This window comes from Aotus nancymaae, unplaced genomic scaffold, assembly GCF_030222135.1.
Source record: "Aotus nancymaae isolate 86718 unplaced genomic scaffold, 86718_ANA_hifiasm-v0.15.2.pri h1tg000051l, whole genome shotgun sequence".
Classification (NCBI taxonomy): Eukaryota; Metazoa; Chordata; class Mammalia; order Primates; family Aotidae; genus Aotus; species Aotus nancymaae.
This window is the reverse complement of record NW_026988465.1, coordinates 24,158,963-24,178,999: the sequence shown is the minus strand read 5'-3', so window position 1 is coordinate 24,178,999 and position 20,037 is coordinate 24,158,963. Positions and strand designations below refer to the sequence as shown.

The 20,037-nt window shown below is 44.7% G+C and overlaps 2 protein-coding genes across 6 annotated transcripts in view; both read right to left on the bottom strand.

The window, feature by feature from the left end:
• PRSS16 (serine protease 16) overlaps nt 1–18,149 on the bottom strand; it is a 42,673-nt gene extending 24,524 nt beyond the window's left edge. Inside the window, exons 1-2 of one of the 3 annotated variants that reach the window (XR_010337580.1) lie at nt 17,596–17,680; nt 942–9,229 (exon numbers count right to left, since the gene is read on the bottom strand). The gene's annotated coding sequence lies outside the window, so the exon portion shown is untranslated. Of the gene's footprint in view, nt 1–941; nt 9,710–17,595 lie in introns of those variants that run through there. The other 2 variants (XR_010337579.1, XM_012465873.2) reach the window with 2 other exon arrangements.
• On the bottom strand, nt 942–17,602 carry LOC135269250 (endogenous retrovirus group K member 10 Gag polyprotein-like). 3 transcript variants are annotated; one of them, XM_064363099.1, is made up of 2 exons: nt 7,253–17,602; nt 942–3,627 (listed from the first exon to the last, which is right to left on the bottom strand). In XM_064363099.1, the coding sequence occupies exon 1, from the start codon at nt 17,560–17,562 to the stop codon at nt 15,967–15,969; it is 1,596 nt and encodes a 531-aa protein (XP_064219169.1). In that variant the 5' UTR covers nt 17,563–17,602; the 3' UTR covers nt 942–3,627; nt 7,253–15,966. The 3 variants fall into 3 exon arrangements, with proteins under 3 accessions (XP_064219169.1, XP_064219168.1, XP_064219170.1); XM_064363098.1 differs by having other exon boundaries at nt 942–8,839; nt 8,982–17,602; XM_064363100.1 differs by having other exon boundaries at nt 8,982–17,602.
• Nucleotides 18,150–20,037: the final 1,888 nt, after the last annotated feature.

Sequence of the window (20,037 nt, the reverse complement as noted above, 5' to 3'; positions counted from 1 at the left end):
TTCCCTGCTGAGTCCTGGTTCCAGTGGGGATCTTCACTAGGGACTGCCTGCTGACCTATAGGGAATTGCTCCCTTTCCTCTGATGTCATTCTATCATTTACCTGGGTTAGATACCAGAGACCCTCCAAATTCCCGTGCCACAGTTAAGGTGGCCTCTTTTTCATTGGGAGTTAATGGTTGACTCAGCAATAACGTAGTATCTCTCCATGCCAGATCGAAAGACTGTCCTAATCCTTGCAAGATGTCTATGTATCCATCAGGATTATCTGAGAACTTTCCTAGATCAGCTTAATTCACTTCAAATCTGGGAGGGAGAAGGGAGTATGGACTTTGGTTGGCCAGATTCCCCTCCTGCCACCTGTAGGGGACATAATTTGGGCACTCAGACTATTTGTGCCTCCTTCATAGTCTCCTTTTAAGTCCCTTTGGGTGGTGGGAGTTGAAGGGGGAGCTTGATAGGGGAAAAGGAAGGAGCAAAGGTGGGTTCCGGATACTGGGGCAATGTGAGGTCACCACCAATGGGACAGAGGTTACAAGCTCTGCATAATCATGGGTTATCCTGCAGGGAAATGAAAGTTTGCAGATATGGAATTCCATTTACCCTCCCTATTACAGAAAAAAGTCAATTGTAAGATAGTGTTGTAACTTATATTTTCCACAGGTGGCCAGCTTCTTTTTTAGGGTTTGGGGGTTAAATTGATTCCAGTTATCCAAAATGCACTTTAGGGGAGATTTGGCCTTTGGAAGGGTGGCACCCATGTGGAATTATAAAGCACAGTGTTGCCTGCATCTCTGATCAGCTTTATCCACAGTAACTGCAGCATCCCCTGGGTCTTAAAGACAGGTGCATAGTTCCGGCACATGCTGCATCCTGTGTTGCACAAGCGTTCAAAGACCTAAGTAGGAATGGTGGGGGATAAGAAAAGACACAGACACAGACATAGAGAAAACTGGGCCAGGCAGTCCAGGAAAGTGAGGATGTCAGTCTCCCCGACCTGCCTCAGGTACTTTATTTTATATGTTCACAAAGCACATAGCAGAGGGAGGATGCAGTTTCTTAGAACAGCCTGTGGCTGTAATTCTCATACTTCAGTTAACATATTTCAGCTAACAACTATCTTGCAGCAAGGTTAGTGAGAGCTGGTTATCTCTCTCTGGGCCTCTCTGCTCTTCTCCAAGACACACACGTTCTCCTATTACGGTTTTGCTTCTCTGGAGTTCCACCAAAGTTCACAGCAGCCTTGCTGCTGATGCCCCTGGGGGCGGGGGGGGTGGGGTGGACTACTCTGGCTCTCTACACCTCCCCCTTAACTTTAAATATAAGCATTACAAAAATTGGCACAACATTAAGCATTACTACTATTAATATATAGGGTGTAGTACATTGAAACAGACTACACAGGAATTTCATGTCCAAGCTGCATTCAATAGCAGGTATCACCTTCACAACGAAGGCAAGCTAGATTTACAGCATTGTGGGGTAACACTCAAAGCCTCAGGAGGGATTGCCGGCTAGGCACATCCTCGATGTTTGCTGGCCTTACTGCGGCTGTGCCTGTCTTAGGTTGTCCTCCTCTGAGGATCTTACCCGTCATTGACTAACCAGCCATCCCTTCAGGTCCAGCATCACAGTCAACATTATGTTTAGAGGCTAATGGCCTTGCAAATAATATTAGACTATATGTCACTGAGGAGCACATGCACCCACATTTTTTCAGCTTAAGCCCGCAACTTCTGCTAGGACTGACATTCTGTGTGCCTCTGTTTTGTACAAACACCTCTAATATTAACTAACACCTATTTTACTGTCTGTAATTTTAAATGATGCAGTTTAGCTTGCAGGTTTTTACTGTCTAGATTTCCTTGAATATGGACTGCTGCATATAACAAAAACTGAATAATTACACAGATAACATGTATCATGAACATCCAGAAGGCATGCCTCAGAATTCCAAAAGAATTAAATCCCTGTAATTGACCCAATAGTTTTTCTGCTAGTTTTGCAGGATCCTGTATATCAAGGTGTGCATATTTTATTTCATCAATTTCCTGATGTAATTTAATTAAGTCACTGGTTAAATTATAAGTCCATGAAGTTGCTTTTTAACTGTTTCCCAATTTGACTTTGTATAATTCCAAATTACAGGGGTCACACAGATAGCCACATAATTACTGTGACATCTGAGCCTTGTCTTAATCTTATCACCCCCAGCTCATCTCCTGTATACATAGTGGCTGCCTCAAGAGCTGCCAGTCTGGCCTCTAACCTCTGATCAATATCCTCCTGAGTGGCCATAAGCTGAGAAACATTTGATGTTCATTGACATAATGGGCTGTTTGAATAGTTTGAGAAAGTGAAATGGCAGCAACTGTAGAACTGGCAATAATTCCTGTCAATGTGACAACACCGAAAATCAATAATCCCAATGAACTTTTACGTCGAGACAACATTTTTTCCATGTGTTGGAACACTGCCAAACCCCTGTCCTCACACCACTCTTCTGTTAAATTGACAGGAATCATCGCACATACAGGCTGCTTCAACACCAGCAGACTCTGTCCCTTATTATAAGTAAATACACAGGGAGTAAGATTACAATTTATACAAGACACAAAAAGTTCCCTGACATATTGAGTTACATTGACCTCCCCTGTTACAATCACATAAGGGCTAGGAACACAAGCCTTTAATCCATAGGTGTCATTTGTGAATATGCTGGAATAATTGACATAAATCATGGCAGCGACCAGACGCCGCAGTTCCCTTTGTAAAGTCCCATGGTCTGTTGTTAGAACATTACTGATGAACGCTCCAAATGACATGTCTTCTGGGTAGCCGGCATGATTAACTATTGTAAGACCAGTCATAAATTGTCCAGTTTTTAGAAAGATTCTGCTTTACAGGGAGCACATTAGCACAGTCCTTCCACTCTGGAAAACCTTTAAATTCTATCCCAGTTTACAGTGGCAATATTCTATGGGGGGCGGGGTGCATGCTTGAGACATCACATGTATTGTTTGGAAACCCCCATTTACTAACCTTGGACTGGTAGCAAAAAAGGTCCCAAGGTCCTGAAAGATTGGCTACCTGACCAGTGGATGCTGCCATTTTATTTTCCTGTTTAGCCTTTACACAACCTGTTCTGTCACGGAGACTCACAAAGGAGGGTCAGTGGTCCATCCAGTGTAATTATAATTTCCATAATAGGGGGAGCGCTTCAGAGCTCCAGCTCTTCCTCCAAGTACCCGTGTGTCATTTACTAACACAGGAACTGATTTACCTGCCCAGGTCACAGGCTGTAAAATTGGGGGCTCTGGAACAAATGCCCAGTACACCTCTCCTCCCACAGAGCTCACCTGGCATGCTATAATTGCCATCATAGCCACAAAAGTAATTTCAGGAGTCTGGTGGCCTTGGCTGGTGATTGCTGCTCCAGCTCACTGGGTCAGCTGTTTGATCTGTTCCCAGATTGTTGGTGAGACTCTTGTTTTGTGGGTTTTGGTTTTCTTTGGTCCCTCCTTTTTGTCTTTCAGTTTCAACCTCCTCAAGGGTGTCACCAATTCTTGCTGGTCCATGGCTGTGTCAAACGCAGCATTCAGGGACCCACACTGGATGACTGGCATCTTCTGGAAAAACATAAACACAACCCTGCCTCCACATCATAGCAGGATCTGGTCTCTCCCAACATCCTGTTTGGAGGTCCTTCCATCGGACCCATGCCTTAGGTATTTCCCCAGCAGCAAAGTGCCTATCCGCAGGGGAATGTCCAGATTCATCACAGTTTAGCTGGAGTTCCTCCATAAACTCCTCCTCTTTATTTTTAATTTGAGTTTTTAGAGTACACTGAGAGCGCTCAACAATAGCTTGCCATGTCGGATTATTTGGAATGCCCTTAGTAAGTACAATAGCAAAAGTTGCATGAAATTGAGCAAAAGTAGCAGAAGTGACAACAAAGCAGACCAAGGATAGCAAAGGTGGCAAGGCCAAAATTAATTACGTTTGGCCACTTCCCCTGAGAGCAGTTGGGCAAAAATTAAACCAGAATTAAGTATCCACCAGCACATGTAAATATTGCAAATGGCCAAAAGAGGACATATGAGTTACATCTATTTGCCACAAGGCATTTGGCTTAAGACCCCTGGGATTTACAGCTAAGTTTTGAAATGGCAGGAAAGTTTGTCAGGCAGAGCAAGTTTTAACCATGTGTCTAGCCTGCTCTCTGGTAAGCAAAAACTGTTTGCGCAGAGCACTAGCGTTTTGATGAAATGTTGTATGGGATTCCTGCATCTTGGAAATAAATGAACCCACTAGATGGGGGGAGACAAGATTGTCTACAGCTGCGTTGCCTTCTGTCAGGGGACCTGGGAGCTCCAAATGTGATCTGATGTCCAATAAATACAGGACAGTTTCACTGGTGGAGCATGCACTGCAGAATTGTAAATATTTGAAAAATCTCTTCTTTGGCAGAGGCAATGAGAGCTGTGTCTAAATGATGAATGGCTCCCACCACATACTTGCCGTCTGAGTAGGTATTAACTGCCTGTGAGTGGTCTCTGAGAACCATATAAACAGCATAAATCTCAACTCATTGAGCAGAAGTAAATGGGGTGGACTCCACCTGAGGGCTGCCTGACATAAAATACGCAGGTTGTCCAGAATGGCTGCTGTCTGTAAACACTAATGGAGCTAAAGGAATTGGCTACATTTGGACAATTTAAGGAAAAATGAATGGATGTTGTTGTGCAAATGAAAGTATTTTAGATGAAGGATAATGACATACTGTCTATCCTGTAAAATCTGCAAAGGCTAGTCCCCTGTCCTGAGTAAATTGCCACAGTCATGATTGTTGAGTGGTATTATATGGCACAATCACTGTATTGGGGTCTCGACCAAAGATCTGATAGCATCGCTCTCTACCCTTAGCTATTAGAGAAGCAACTGCTGAATAGTAAGGTGTTAAAGACTTAGGTGGGGTGTTAGCCAAATGTAACCACTCCACAGGGGAGTCTGCCACAGCACTGCAGTGGGTGTATGAGCAGTCTGGAGGATAATTCGATCTAAGGAAGTTGCCGGTTAATGTGAGTTAACTGAGCCTGAGCTATGACTTCTTCCACCTGTTTAAGAGCAAGTTTTGCTGGGTCAGTTAAAGTTCTAGAGGAGGTGGGGTCAGGATCACCCTGCAAAATAGTAAAAAGTGATGTTAATTGGCCAGTAGTCAAGTTTAGCATGGGGCGAAGCCAATTGATGTCTCCAAGGAGTTTTTGGAAATCATTTAAAGTATGTAAACAGTCCCAGTGAATTTGCAGCCTGAGGACAGATGGTGTGACCAGAAACGATTGTTCCTAGATATTTAAAAGGAGCCAATTTTTGCACTTTCTCTGGTTCCATCATCAAATCTGACTTAATAAGGGCCAATTCTAAGTCCCCAAAAATTTGCTTTAAAGTTTCTTCAGATGAATATGTCACAAGAATATCATCCATATAACTAATGATATATGCTGATTTATATTTTTGTGTAGTACCAGGAAGAACTTGAATAATGTTGATGGAATACATCTGGACAAAAATCTTACCAGTGTAATTAGCATCTATAACTCCAGGAAGTACCAAAAAGCCTTTTTAAGTAATACTAATAGTAACTAGCCCCATAGTTCCAGGGTGCAGTGGTCCCCTATCACTGCCCTGAACTCCGGGGCACAATGTCCCTTTTTACCACACCAGAAAAAAGTTCTAGATTTCTTTTGAGGATGTTGTCCTGGAAGTTTACCCTTAAGAGTACAGGCTAAAGTTAATCCCTGGACTTATGCCAGACCAACATCTGCACAAAGGCCTATGAAGCTATTTGGAGTAGTCTTAGCCTTGTAAGGTTGCAGAATGGCCTGGCATGTTTTGTTGCCATTTGCTTTGCTAACACATTACTGGCTTCTGGGTCAGCTATAAGCTGTCCTACTGCCCAGAGGAGGTAGGCAACAAAGTCTGCATATGTTTTCTCTGGTTCCTGGACAATTTTGCTAAGTTCCTCCGACTTTTTACCTTTGGGTGGAAGAGCTCTCCAAGCCTGTGCAGCACAAATATTTATTCGCTGATAAGCCTCTAAAGGATAGCCAAGCTGATTCTGTAAGGGCTCAAAGTTTCCACTACTGACTAACATGTCCACAGATATATTCACACCATGAGCTGTATTGTGCTCAGCCTGCTGGCTGCATCTATCAAAGTAATCAGATTTCCATCTTAGATAATCTTCCCAATCCAAGTATGTTTTTGCAAGGTTATATCAATCCCTATGGGCCCAGGCATCATTGGCCAAGGTGTCCAACAGTTACCACAAATGGAGAAGTAGGTCCATAAAAGGCTGAAGCTGTTTTTAAATCTCTGAGTAATTTCAAAGACAAAGGATTATGCTGTCTCAGCATCTGTCTTGGGTTATTAGGGTTGGTGTGTACTAGCAAGGGAAAAACGTGAAACCCCTCAACATCCTCCGCTTGTGCCATCACCCCAGTAAAGCAGCCTGCAGGGGGGAGATCTTAAAAGGAGTTATATTATGTCCCTTGTGTTTTTCTTGTATGAGCCCTCTGGGCTTTGGGTCTGCAAAGAGCTGAAAACGTTTGAGGCCAATAGTCCCGCTCCTCTCTAGTTACTTCACCCTCTAATTCTTATTGATACTCAGGGCAGAGGCTCTTCTGAGCCTTGTCCATCACTCTGCTCTTCAAAAGAGGAGGAAGTTTTAAGTAAGTGTTGGGATGGTGGAGGGAAGTCCGTAGCTGGGGCGGAAGGCTCAGCAGACTCGGCACTTTCACTTGTCTCCTGGCCTTTAAGAGATGCCAAGATAGCCTGAACTCCCCTCAATGGATTAGAAAGGGCAGTAACAAGCTTATCCTTAATCTTGTCTGCCTCATGTTGGGGGTCTAAAGCATCCCTAATCAAAGACCACATAGCAAACATAGAAACTGGCATCATCTGAGGTCCCTCAGCTATGGATTTGTCATGTTACTGCTCTCCTACTTTCACCCATGTGGCTAAACTAACCGTGCCGTATTCTGGAAACCATGGGCAAATCTGCTGCACTAATTTTAGAAAATCCCCTGGCTGCTCTTTATGTACACAACATCCCCTGCCCTTAAGAAGGGCAAGCAGCACATCCACATGTAACGAGCGATCGATCGGGAATTCCTCAGTTTCACGCTGGGTGACACACACCTCAGTTCATTCACCAATTACTTTTTGTCCCTAGGGTTATGAGCATCCCCTCACCTTACTTTTTCCTGTTCCTTGTTCCTGTGCTCAGGTGCATGTTGGGGCACCATGTCTGGCACGTGCAGCATCCTGCACTGCACAAGGGTTCAAAGACCTGAGAGGGAACCATGGGGGATAAAGAAAGACACAAACATAACATAGAGAAAGCAGGGCCGGGCAGTCCAGGAAAGTGAGGATGTCAGTCTCTCCAGCCCCGATCTGTCTCTCAGTACTTTATTTTGTGTTTACAAAGCACATAGCAGAGGGAGGGTGTAGTTACTCAGAACAGCCTGTGGTTATATTCTCACACTTCAGTTAACATACCTCAGCTAACAACTATCTTGCAGTGGGGTCAGTGACAGCTGGTTCTCTCTCTAGGCCTCTCTGCTCTTCTCTGATAAACATACACCTTCCCCTATTATGGTTTCACTTCTCTGGAGTTCCCCCAAAGTTCACAGCAGCCTTGCTGCTGATGCCCCCAGAGGGGGTGGGCCACTCTGGCTCTCTACAGCTTGGCAGCTTCTTCTCAGTTATTAAACATCCTAAAGGTGAGGTTGAATTGCTTCCTGTTCTGGGGTTTGAGGGCCAGATTTAAATGTTTGTAGTGTTTTAATGTCAGGGGCTGATTGGGTGATAAACGCTCTTCAGGGGTGAGAGTAAGGATGGCATTAAGGTCACTCGAGGTGAGATTATAGGACTGAGTCAATTATTGGGGGATCTGATGAAAAGGAGCCTAAACGTTGGCCTATTTGGGAAAGGTCAGATGAAGAGAAAGGAACATGCATCCAACTATGCCTTCGGCTCCAGCCTCCTCTCGAAGGGGGAATTGTTGGGCAGGGGTGCAGGAGGTAGCCGAGGGACTAAACTGTAAGCCAGACTGGGTATGAGGTGGAAGATGACAGGAGGGCCACAGGCAGGTGGGGTGAGGGCAGAGGAAGAGGAGGGAGGCTCTGGGGGGGTTGAGCCTGGATTGGGGTCTGGTTTGGACAGGAGGGGAGGAGAAAGGTCAGAGGGATTGATGGACAAGGATTCTGGGTTACTGCTGGAGGCAGGAGGGGCAGATGGAAGGGGGAAAAGGAGCAGAGACTGGGGAGGGGTTAGTGTTAAAAAGATGCCTGGACGTCTGGCACCTTAGACCATTTATCTGCCCATTTGTTTATGAAAATTGTTTAGGTCTTGAAGAATAGAGAAATCAAAAGTACCATTCTCTGGCCATTTGGATTGAGGCCAGGCCATGTTACAGAGATGTTCAGGTTTCAGATCCGGTGACAGTTGAAGTTTTAGGGTTTTTAGGATGCAGGCTAGAGGTGAGGACTGAGGAATAGAGGGCTGAGTGTTGCCCATAGCGAATGAGGTAGTTTTAAGGAAAGGAGTAGAGTGGAGACTAGGAGGAGTGAGCAGCTCCCAGTGTTTCAGTAGGCGTCCCTGACTGATTCCTGGGCTACACATGGGAGAGTGATCAAGGCAGGCATGCCGAGATTGATCAGACACCAAGGGAAGAGTCTTGTCTTCCCAAGTCCGTGACCGACGTCGGAGTTCTTGAGCAAGAGGGAGAGACGTATCTCCTCTGGCTCCACACGAATACAGGGTGTCTCTTCATCTCTACTAGAAAAAGAAAGATGTAAAGGGAAGAGAGAAAGAGGGAGAGACGTGTCTACTTAGGATTTGAAGGAAAAGTGGGGAGGGGGAGGGAATTATCTCCCATTCTCTAAAGGAAAAGAGAGAGAAAGAGGGGGAGACTGCTTACCTGATCTGAAGGTGGCAGGAGCTCTTCGGCACGCTAAACGGGAGCTGCTGGTCTGGTCTGATGTGTTGAGGTCTCAGTTGGGTCTCTTCCCAGAAGGGAGGTGGGGACAGGAGGCTGATCTCCACAAAGGAGCACCCCTGTCCTGGGTTTCCAGCACCAAATGTTAAAAAGTGCGCTGTGAATGAAGAGACTCCCAAACAGGCTTTGTGTGAGCAACGGGGCTGTTTATTCACCTGTGTGCAGGCGGGCTGAGGATGAAAAGGGTGTCAGTGGAGGGCGGTTGGATAGGGGTTGTTTTTAAAGGTCTGGGGTGGGCAGTGGAAAGTTACAGATGATGGTTTTTTGCAAGCTGGGAGGGGGTCATAGGTTTTCCAGCTGGGAGGGGGTCATAGGATGTGGAGTCATGAGGTTGACCAAGCTGGGAGGGGGTCATAGGGTGTGGAGTCAGGAGGTTAGCCAAACAACAGAAGAATGTTTCAGGTTAGTTAGGTGCTGAAGGGTTGATGATTTCCAGAACTCATCTGGGGCATCTGTGCAGGTCACAGAGATAACCAAGCAGTTTATGGCGCAAGTCAGACCTTCCATTCCTGTCTTTTTATATGAGTAATATAAAGGATAAAGAAATGAATAATGGAAGGCACTGGAATATTAGGAAGGCCATCTTGGAGGGGTGATGTGGCGATGTTTCTCAGGGCTTCTTTGCGTGGGATTGGGGGTGGTGTGAACACCTAAAAATAAGAAAGAATTTAGACTGCTGGGAGATCACAGGGCAAGGGGTGATATTGTTGGGTTGTTAGAAGGAGCATTTGTCATATTGATTGATTAGTTATTGCTTACATATGATTTTGTAAGAATTGAGAGATTCATCGGAAAACATAGGTCCAAACAAAAGGAGAACAAAGATGCTATCACAGGACTAAGAATTTGACTCCCAGTTAGAGTGTCCAGCCAGTCCAGCCAGGACCAGAATAACCATCTGCCTGATTGGCAAGCTTTGGGGCTCTGTCTTTTAATTTACTGATGGCGTCTCATATATGAGGCCAGACTGGTTTACATTAAAAAAAAAAATCTTCATTTAGGAGTAGACAAAGACATCCTTTTTCAGCAGTCAGTAAATCAAGACCTCTGAGGTTTTGGAGGACAACTACAGCTAGGGAATTTACTTGAGCTTAAAGAAGGAACAGTGACTGAGTTAATTCTGCAATGGTAGCAGAGAAATCATTAGAGGCTACGGAAGGTGACGATTGAAGTGCTGAGGCCTGCTGTGCCTGTGCGAGTGCAGCAGTAATTCCTAACCCTACAAACAAGGGGATTGATGGAATGACCCGCTTGCATCTCGCCAGGACCACAAGGGGAACAGGGAGGCTTTGGTCCCTGTTGGCAAACTGAATTTTGGAAGAGAAACTAGGATACAAGTGCCTGTCCAGTTGGTAGGAAGGCTGAGGTAAGAAGTACCACAGAGGAGAAAAAGCCTTTGGCTGAGACAGAACTGTAGGGTTCAGCCCTACAGGGCCCTGTGAGCCCCTCTGTACTGGCGTGGACATGAGAAACTGTGGAAATCAAGACACAGGACACAGAGATCGAGAGAAAGAGTTAGGGCCCAGGGGTCCACTGCCAACAAAAGCTCGGCGTAGGGCACTGGCCCCAAGTCCCTGGACACTCTGACTTTTACTGAGTACAAAGCAGGGGGCAGGGTAGGCAGGATGAGTCACTGGTGGTTCAGTGATAGGCTCCGGTAAATCACGTGTCTTGGAGATAGGGGCCCAGGTCTTTCATGTAAGTGAGGTGAATAGAAAACCTAATGCATCAGCACTTTTCTCATACTTGTCAAGAAAGAACAAAGACATTAAGGTTTATGTTACTTTTACTGATTCTATCTTCTAAGAAAAAGAGGAACCAGGTGCAGAAGCAGAACATGAAAGTAGACACGGAGCGTGACCGCTGAAGCGCAGCACCACATAGACACAGTCAAGCCCCCGGATGCGTGCGAGCCTCCCTAAAGGCCACCAGGCCCACCGCAAGAGCTTGGAGGAGCGGAGTTTTCTCCTAACTCCCCAAGGAAGGAGGCATCTCAGTCATTTTGGACGTCTCCTTCCCTAGCTGGCTAAACAGAGGCACTTTCCCAGCGCTGGCACTGCCGCACAGCCGAGGCGCCCTCCAGCAGCCCTTATGCCGGCGTAACAGAGGGCTTAGAGCATCATGCCTTAGGATCACTTTGTTCACAACGTCACCTCAGTTCCATGCTTCATAACCTGATAATCATTAGTTAAATTAAAAGGTTATACTGAGTATATTTCTGTGATTAAATATGAATAACCATGTGATTATCATTATATACAGGAATAACTATGTAACTATATCTAATTCTTTGCTAGTTCTGTATTCATATGGGAACAGGCTGAGGCTTCAGAACCTTGCCTCGGCACTTGCGGGGTCTCCCATGGGGTCCCCCCACTCAGAACTGTAAGTGTAAACTGAAAAGGTGAGAAACTGTTCTGAGGGGGCTGGGGCTTTGGACCCAAATGCCAAGGGAGCCAGCGAGGGCTGCGGCTGTTAAAGGTTGTGGCGGATTTGGTAGGGTGCCTGTGTGGACGGAGAGCTGTTGTTTTCACGGTGTATGAGGAGCGTGTGGTATTTATAAGTAACCACTCACTTTGATTAACAAGATTGGGTATGAGCAGAGCACGGGAGTGAGGTTAAGAGTGAAATATCGGCTGTAATTTCCTGGAGGAAAAGTGTAAACCGGCAACTTAAACAAAAGCAGGGCATGTAAAAGTGAATGATACAGTGAATTTGAGCAGTGAGACAGAAAATAGCAGCAGAGACTTTCTGAGGTGTGGTTTAAGCCGTGGGGGCGGCTGCAGAAAGCTGGAGAAGGGGCGGGGCTAAAAGGAAGCGTGTGAGGTGTAAAGAGAGACTGAACTTTGGAGGCCGTGAGAGCTACAGAGGGTAGGTGGGGCAGAGCCTGTGATTTTGAGGGGTTCTAAGAGTATCGGGGGGCAGCTGCTGCTGCGTGTAGGCATGAGGGCCAGTCCAGGACTGTGAGGTTAAGTTGTTTGTATAAAAAACCTACAGGCCGTGGGTCTGGCTCCTACGTGAGAATCCCGATGGCGTTAGTAAAGACCATAGAGACAAGCGCATTTGCTTTGTGATTAAATTTAGTTAAAGGGCCTGGCAGAGTTCTGTGCTCTGATGTGAGTGATATAAAAAGGAAACTTTTTGTTGTGCTGCTTGCTGTAAGGAGGTGAATAAAAAATTAAGTTGGTCATCTGTCACATTCGGAATTAAAGCACATTCAGTATTTTGAGCTGCCTGCACTACACAGGCTGAATTAGAAATTATGTTTACAGGTTGTTTAAATGTTTGTAAAACCTTGATTTCTGCTGTTAACTGGGCTCTTTGTGCTGACAAATAATGGGTTTGCCACACTTCCTGTTGCAGCCCCACAAAAGCACCGTGGCCACTGCTGCAGTCATTAGTAAAAAGTGACAGCCCCTTCTATGGGGTACCTTTGAGTGAGAGAAGGCAGTACCCATGAGGTTAATTTAAAAAACTGAAAACATTTATTTTTAGGATAATGATTATCAATTATTACAATGAAACCTGCCAAGTTAACCTACCAATTTTGTGAATTAATCTAGGCTTGTTGAATTTGATATTTGTCTAAAGGAACAATAATTTTACTGGGTTATATCCATGTAATTTTGTAGTTCAGTTTTTCCTGTCCTACAAGCATGGCAATTTGATTCAAATATATGGTAAGAGCTTTTGATGTATTGTGAGGCAGAAAAAGCTATTCTACTAAATTATTCTGTTGAACAATAACTCCTGCAGGGAATGTTTAGTTGGGAAAATTAACATCTGTAAAAGCTGGTGAGGATCTATGCATTCTACCTTGGCTTGCTGAATTTTTGCTTCAACTAACTGAATTTTATTTACTGCCAGGATAGTAAAAGCAAATTTTTTATAATCTTCAGTAGCTAAAGGAATGGTGAAAAAACAATTTTTAAGATATATTACTGAGAGGTCAATTTTTTGGAGTCATGGTTGGAGAAGGTAGCCCTGGTGGAGCCCTCCCATGGGTTGAATTACTGCAGTAACAGCTTTTAAGTCTTAACATTCTCTGTTTTCCTGACTTCTTTGTAATTACAAATACACGTGAATTTCAAGGGGAAAAGGAGGTTCTATATGTGCTTTCTGTAATTGCTCCTTGTTAGGGACAAGCTGCCTCAGAAAACCTGCTCCACACAAGCTGACCCCTTCCCCCACTCTGCTTGCTCTGCAGCTGCATTCCTGAACCCCTACCAAGGGGCCACATCAAGGCTGCCAGACATACTACCATTAAGCAAAGCCTGATTACAGACATCCAGTCAGCTCCAGGAGGACAGGGAAAACACATGTTGGTTATCTATACTTGTAAATTCCTATTTGACACGTTTGTAAAAAATCCTGGTTTCTCTCTTTTTTAAAAACTGCCACCATAAAAGTCACAGGATGATGTATTGTAGATCTGTTACAAGTTGACAAACTATCTCTGTGCCTGTTACCAGCAGATAGATGACCTCAGTCCTGAAACTCCCTTATGCCCCATCACCCCTTACGAACCCTTTGTTTTGTAAGCTCAGAGCTGCCTCCTCTAATTGTCACGGAGCAGCCTGGCATGAATAAAACCTGCTTGCCTGACTTTGGGTCTATTCTCCCTTCTCTCCACCATCCTTACACTCCTGAACAAGTTCTTTGAAAGCCTCCAGCTTTTCTTGTTTCAGCAGCCATTGTTCTACCCAAACTGGTTTGGCAGTTAGCCAAGGAAGAGGAATGGGAGCTGGAGGCTCAAGAATGGCTGCTCCTAAAAATGATATCCTAGTCCAGTTTGGTCTCTGTCCCCGAATTTCTAAAAGCTTTCTTCTGCCATTTTTGTAGTTAAGGGCCCCACAGGGTGGTGGGGTATCCCTTATGCTGTACAGAAGTGCAGAATCTGAGAAATAAAGAGAGGACACAGAAGTATAAGGAAAACACAGCTGGGCTTGGTGGGGGGGGGGCATGACACCTAAAAGCAGAGACAGGTGAGGCCCTGAACGTCCAGAAGGGTCTGTATTTATTGTGTATAGGTTAGGGGGCAGGGTAGTGAGTGAAATCATCTTTAAGGATAGTGATAGGGTCCTGAGCAATAAAACAAGGGGTCCACCCCCATTCAGTCACCTAGGCTAGGAGATGGACAGTGCGCAGCAAGGGGTCCATTCCCATTAGGTCATTGAGGCAAGGAAGTGGGCCATGTGCAGTAAGGGGTCCACCCCCATTAGGTCACCGAGGCATGGAGGTGGGCCACGCCCAGTAAAGAGGGTGCAGTGTGCAATGCCTCTATCTATGAGCATGCTACTCCTAATAATATCTATAGGAGGATGCTTAAGTCACACAGCAGTGACAGAGCTGTCAGGATCTACCCCCACCTGCTGGCAACTCCCAATGAGTTCTATAGGAAGATGCTTTTTGAGCCAGCACAGTAACAAGAGCTGATAAAGTTCACAGTCACCAAGGTGCGATTATCCGGAGGGGTTTTGAGCCCTCGGATGCTCAAGGGATTGCTGGTCTGAGGGCAGCCCTCCACAAGAACTGGAGCAAGGTCCTACAACTCCTTTATCAGGAGGAGTGGCTCTTGTCCCAAGCCTGCCATACAGCGGGTATCTTTACGATACTGAACGCTGCCGCCTGGGCCATGGATTCTTGTCCTGGTATAACTGTTTTTCCCTTAAATCATGCTCTGCCCTGTGTCTACTCTAGACATTCCTCCAACTATAAGCTGCTTATTTCTTAATTCATGCTCTGTACCATGTCTACTCTAGGCATTCCTCCAATTATGAACTAAGATATAGATATATCTAGGGAAATAACTGAGTGGTAAACTATTCTTTGGGCACTCATTCCATGAACTAATATATGATCATATATAGAGGATTATATAAAAGGAAATAACTGAGTAGTAACACTGTAAACAGATATTCTTCAGGCCCTAATTCTATGAACTAATATATGATTATATATAGAGGATTATATAAAGGGAAATAACTGAGTACTAACACTATAAACTGAGATATTCTTCAGGCCCTAATTCTATAAACTAATATATGATTATATATAGAGGATTATATAAAAGGAAATAACTGAGTACTAACACTATAAATTTAGATATTCTTCAGGCACGAATTGTGCCAGGATTCTGCTTAGCTCTCCTTCCTCGGTGCCTATATGGGGAGTTACCCACAGTTTTCATCTTTTCCAAGACCTTTTCCTGGCATACAGCCCGTGTTTCTCATCAGATGTTTACTGGGGCCACTATATTGATCCAGTGGGATAGATATTTCAGCACCCCACTGCTGTAACAAGTCTCTGCCCCACAAATTAACAGGAAGGTGAGTGGTAATAGGTTGTTCGGTAATATCACGGTACTCTGAAAGGTAATATCACGGTACTCTGAAACACCTCAGAGGCGGTTCCTGCCCCCACAATACCGATAGGAGCTTTTTGTTTTGACCACTGCTGTGGCCGCTGATCCAAGGGTGTAAAGAAACTTCAGCTCCTGTGTCAACCAATCCTTCAAAACTTTTTCCTTTATTATAGTACAGATAGGTCTCTTCAGAAACTTGATTGACCCAATAAATAACTTTGCCTTGTTTATTAGTGCTGCCAAAGCCTCTCCTTCTTTTTTTCTGTGGTATTTTTTAATTTAACATATGGTAAAAGCAATAATGGAGCAATCCTTCTCCTTGGGGACATGGACCATGGGACTGATGAACTAATAGGCAATTGAATTTCTCCGTGTAATCAGAATTAATTACTCCACAGTGCACAGTAACACCCTTTCAATTTAAACTTGATCTACCAAGTAACAATCCAACTGTTCCAGAAGGCAAAGATCCCCTATCTCCTGTAGGAATTGTCTTTGGAGGCTCCCCTGGGAGGAGGGAGACTGGGGTAGTGTTGCAGAGATTTACGGCAGCACTGTCTGCTGTGGCGGGGGACAACTGTATGTTTGTAGAGGTATTGGCTGAGCTGGACATGCCCCGGTTGCTAGAGGGGCCCGGGCCCTCTTCCCGTTTTCCAACAATGGCTGCCCATCTTTATCAAACTTAGAACGACATTGATTTGCCCAGTGGTTTCCTCTTTTACATCGAGGACATACACCAGGATCCTTTTCCTTCCCCATATTGGGAGTTCTCATTTTAAGATTTCCTTTTCTGCATTCCTTTTTTGTATGTCCAAATTGCCCACAATTGTAACAAGATCTTGAAAAAGGAGGCATATTTTTTCCCACTTTTAGTCCTGCGATGGCCTGGGCACAAACGGTGGCCTTGTGCAGGTATCCTCCAATACCATGACAAGCCTTTATGTATTCTGCAAGATTTGCCTTTCCTCTAAGGGGCCCAAGAGCTGCCCGACAGTCAGCATTTGCATTATCATATGCAAGAAGTTGCGTGAGCAGGTCTTGGGCGCACCTGTCCGTGACAGCCTTCTCTATTGCCTCCTGAAGTCGGGCGACAAAATCAGGATAAGGCTCCTCAGGTCCTTGGCGGACAGAAGTGAAAGAAGGATATCTTTCCCCAGGAACATTTATGCTATCCCAAGCCCGTAAACAGACTAGGCGCAGTTGATTAACGGCCTCATCTCTCATGGCAATTTGATTATCGAGTCTCCCCCAGCCAGGGCCAGTTCCCATCAACTGATCAACAGTGATAGGGATGAGGGGCTGCGCCTGTGCATTCCATCTTGCTTGGTCCTGAGCCTCAACTTCCCACCACCCCTTAAATTGTAGGAACTGAGCAGGAGTAAGAACAGATTTTGCTAGAGTGTTCCAATCATATGGAACAAACCTATAATCAAAAGCCACCTTTTTTAGCAGCGTTTGTACAAATGGTGAATTTGGGCCATATTGACTGATGGCTTGTTTAAACTCTTTTAACAACTTAGCCGGAAAAGCGACGCTTTCACCCTGTTGTTGAGGTATGGTGACTGGAATCTGCCACGCCTCCATGTCTCCCTCAGCCCTTGCCTTCTGAATAGAGGCTTCTAGAGGGCTCCTCATAGTACCCACCACCTGGGCTGCACATTTTGGAATGGGTTCACTTTTCCTGTTTATTAAACGTACAGGAGGAGGTGGGCATTTGCTGACCTCAGCAGGCGGAGCAGAAGGACGAGTAAAACCTGTTTGTTTCTGTTTTACTCTCTCCTCTTTTATTCCCTCTTTCTCTAAGTCCTCTGGCTCCGATTCTAAGAATAAACTTTTACATTTCTCCTCCGATTCAGCTTCATCGCCAGTTTGAAACGGCTCAAGAGCGGTTTTAACAAGCGTCCAAACGGACCAAACCGGTACTGGGATCTTGGCTCCCTCTTCGGAGGCCTTTTTTAGATCCCTGCCAATTCTTTCCCATTCTTCCCCAGTTCCTTCTTCTGGAAACCACGGACAAAACTGCTCAATTGCATTAAACAGCAACAGCAAATTCTGAGCGCTTACCTCCACTCCGCACTTTTTTAACAGCTGTCTTAACAAACTCAAATAAGCGTGATGCTTACTTTCACCCTGACCCATAGTCACGCTGCTCTCCCGAAGCGCCCAGCCTACCTGCAGAGCGTCTTTGTTTAGCACTCGGGAGTCCTTTGTCGGTGCGTCCTCCTCTTTAACTGTGTTAAAGAAACTTATCTTCCGGGTCCGCTAGGGGAGCGTAGGGTTCAGCCCTACAGGGTCCCGTGAGCCCCTCGCTACTGGTGCAGAGACGAGAAACTGGAAATAAAAACACAAGACCCCGAGATCAAGAGAAAAAGTTTGGGCCCAGGGTTCCACCGCCAACGGAAGCGCGGAGCCCGGCAGTGGCCCGAGGGCCTGGACGCTCTGACTCCTACTGGGTACAAAACAGGGGCAGGGTGGGCAGGGAGAGTCATGGGTGGTCGGTGATAGGGTCAAGGATATGACGTGTCTCGGAGATCGGGGCAGGTCTTTCAAGTAGCGGAGGCGAGGAAAAAGCATGATGCATCAGCACTTTTTCCATACTTGTCAACAAAGAACAAAGACATTAAGATTTACGTTACTTCTACTAATTCTACTTCTCAGGAAAAAGAGGAACCAGGTGCAGAAGCGGAACATGAAAGTAGACGCGGAGCGTGACCACTGAAGCGCAGCATCACAAGGAGACAGTTCAGCCCCCGGTTGTCTGCGGCCTCCCTGACGGCCCTCAGGCCCATCACTAGAGCTTGGGGGAGTGGAGTTTTCTTCTAACTCCTCCGGGGATGGAGACATCTCCGACATCTCCTTCTAGCTGGCTAAAGAGCGGGCGGTTTCCCAGCACTGGCGCTGCCGCACAGGGGAGGCACCCTCCAGCAGCCCTTACACAGGTGTGACAGAGGGCTTAAGGCATCTTGCTTTAGTATCACTTGTTTCACAGTGTCACCTTAGGTTCACACTCTGCGACCTGAGCATCATCAGCAAAATTAAAAGGTTTTACTGAGTATATACATCTATGATTATTTGTGAATAATTATGTGATTATATCTCTAACTCTTTTCTATTTCATTATTTATATGGGAACAGGCTGAGGCTTCAGCCTCCTGCCTCGGCTCTTGCAGGGTCTCCCATCCACAGGGGAGGGGTTTCAAATGCAGGAATTTCCAGGCTCCGCCCCTCCTTTGGAGACCAGAAGGCTTTCAAATGTAAAGTTCTTTGGTTTTCAATGCCTTTCTATTCTGGGTCAGTCATATGGTTTTTTTAAATCTATGCTGTATATATGAAAATTTCATTATTTGTTAATCTGCTTTTTAAAAAATACAGTTGACTTTTTTTTTTTTTTGGTTTCGAATCAACTGACAAGTGTCACTGTCCTTTTTCTTCTAAAGTGTTTAGAAGTGAGCTCCATTTTCTTGCTTGTAACTGAAAGGTTTTTTTTATGGCGAGGCAGACCCTCACAAAGGTGCTCAGAAGTAAGACTTTTTTTTCACAAATTAGAAATCATTTGGGATGTCATGAAATGCCTTTTCACATAAACACTGTATATGTAGTTCACATAGTAAGTTTCCTTTGCCCTGTTAATGTACATACTTAATATATTTTCTAGTGTTACTCAGAGTTTAGTTAAACCTGTCCCTCTCACTCCACTAATTACAAAGGCACAATTCAAATATGTTTCAATTCTGATTTCCAAAGGCAGCAATGGGATGACTTTCATATGCCGTGGCTACTTATTAACCAAGTGCCATGGTGAAATTACTTAACAGTCAATAATACCTATCCCTAAGGAGTATGGGTACCACAAAGTAGGGAGACATGCTAGATGGTGGATATCTACTCTTTTCAGTGAGTGAGGTCCAGTGGTCTACTGCAGCAGTTCCCAAGGGAACACGGGAGGACCTAATTTTAAAAAGTGCAAGATCCCAGGTTGCCTAAGTGACCAGTTTCCTATCACCATGTAATTTTATCTAAAATTGATCTGTTTGAGAACACTCCTGTTATTGAGGTGTGCATTTTCTAATGGCCTTTATTATATTCAAAAAGGAAACAAATAAACAACAAAACCCATGCTTCTCTCACTCTTCTCAATAGCACCAAGGTTCTTTATCTCCAAGTGCAGCAAGCTCTGGGCTCCAACACAGGGACAGTTGGAAAGACCTGGGAAGTCTTTCCCGGGTAATTGAATTGATCTAATTAATATCTAACTATCCTTTAGCAAGTCAGGAAGTTTCCAATCATTTGCTTTCAACAAATTAAGAGAGAATCTAGTCAAGTTCTCAACTGGGATAGAATGCAAAATATAATTATTTATTGTGGATTACTATGCAATTTTTGGCAAATAACTTAGAAAGTGTGAAATAATTCTGAGACATTTGTATAACAAATCTGATCTATTTTCATTTATTTGTATACTAAAATGCAATTTCTCAGCAGTTATAAATTGGGCATAAAATTAATGTTAAAATGACTTATCATGGCAATGTGTATATTTATCAATAATTACATGAACTAATTATAAAAGCCTAATTGTATAATTTAGATAAATATCCAATTCATTTCACCTTT

Coding starts and splice junctions, on each gene's coding strand:
- LOC135269250 (XM_064363099.1), bottom strand. CDS start 17,562: ATGGGTCAGGGTGAAAGTAAGCATCACGCTTATTTGAGTTTGTTAAGA.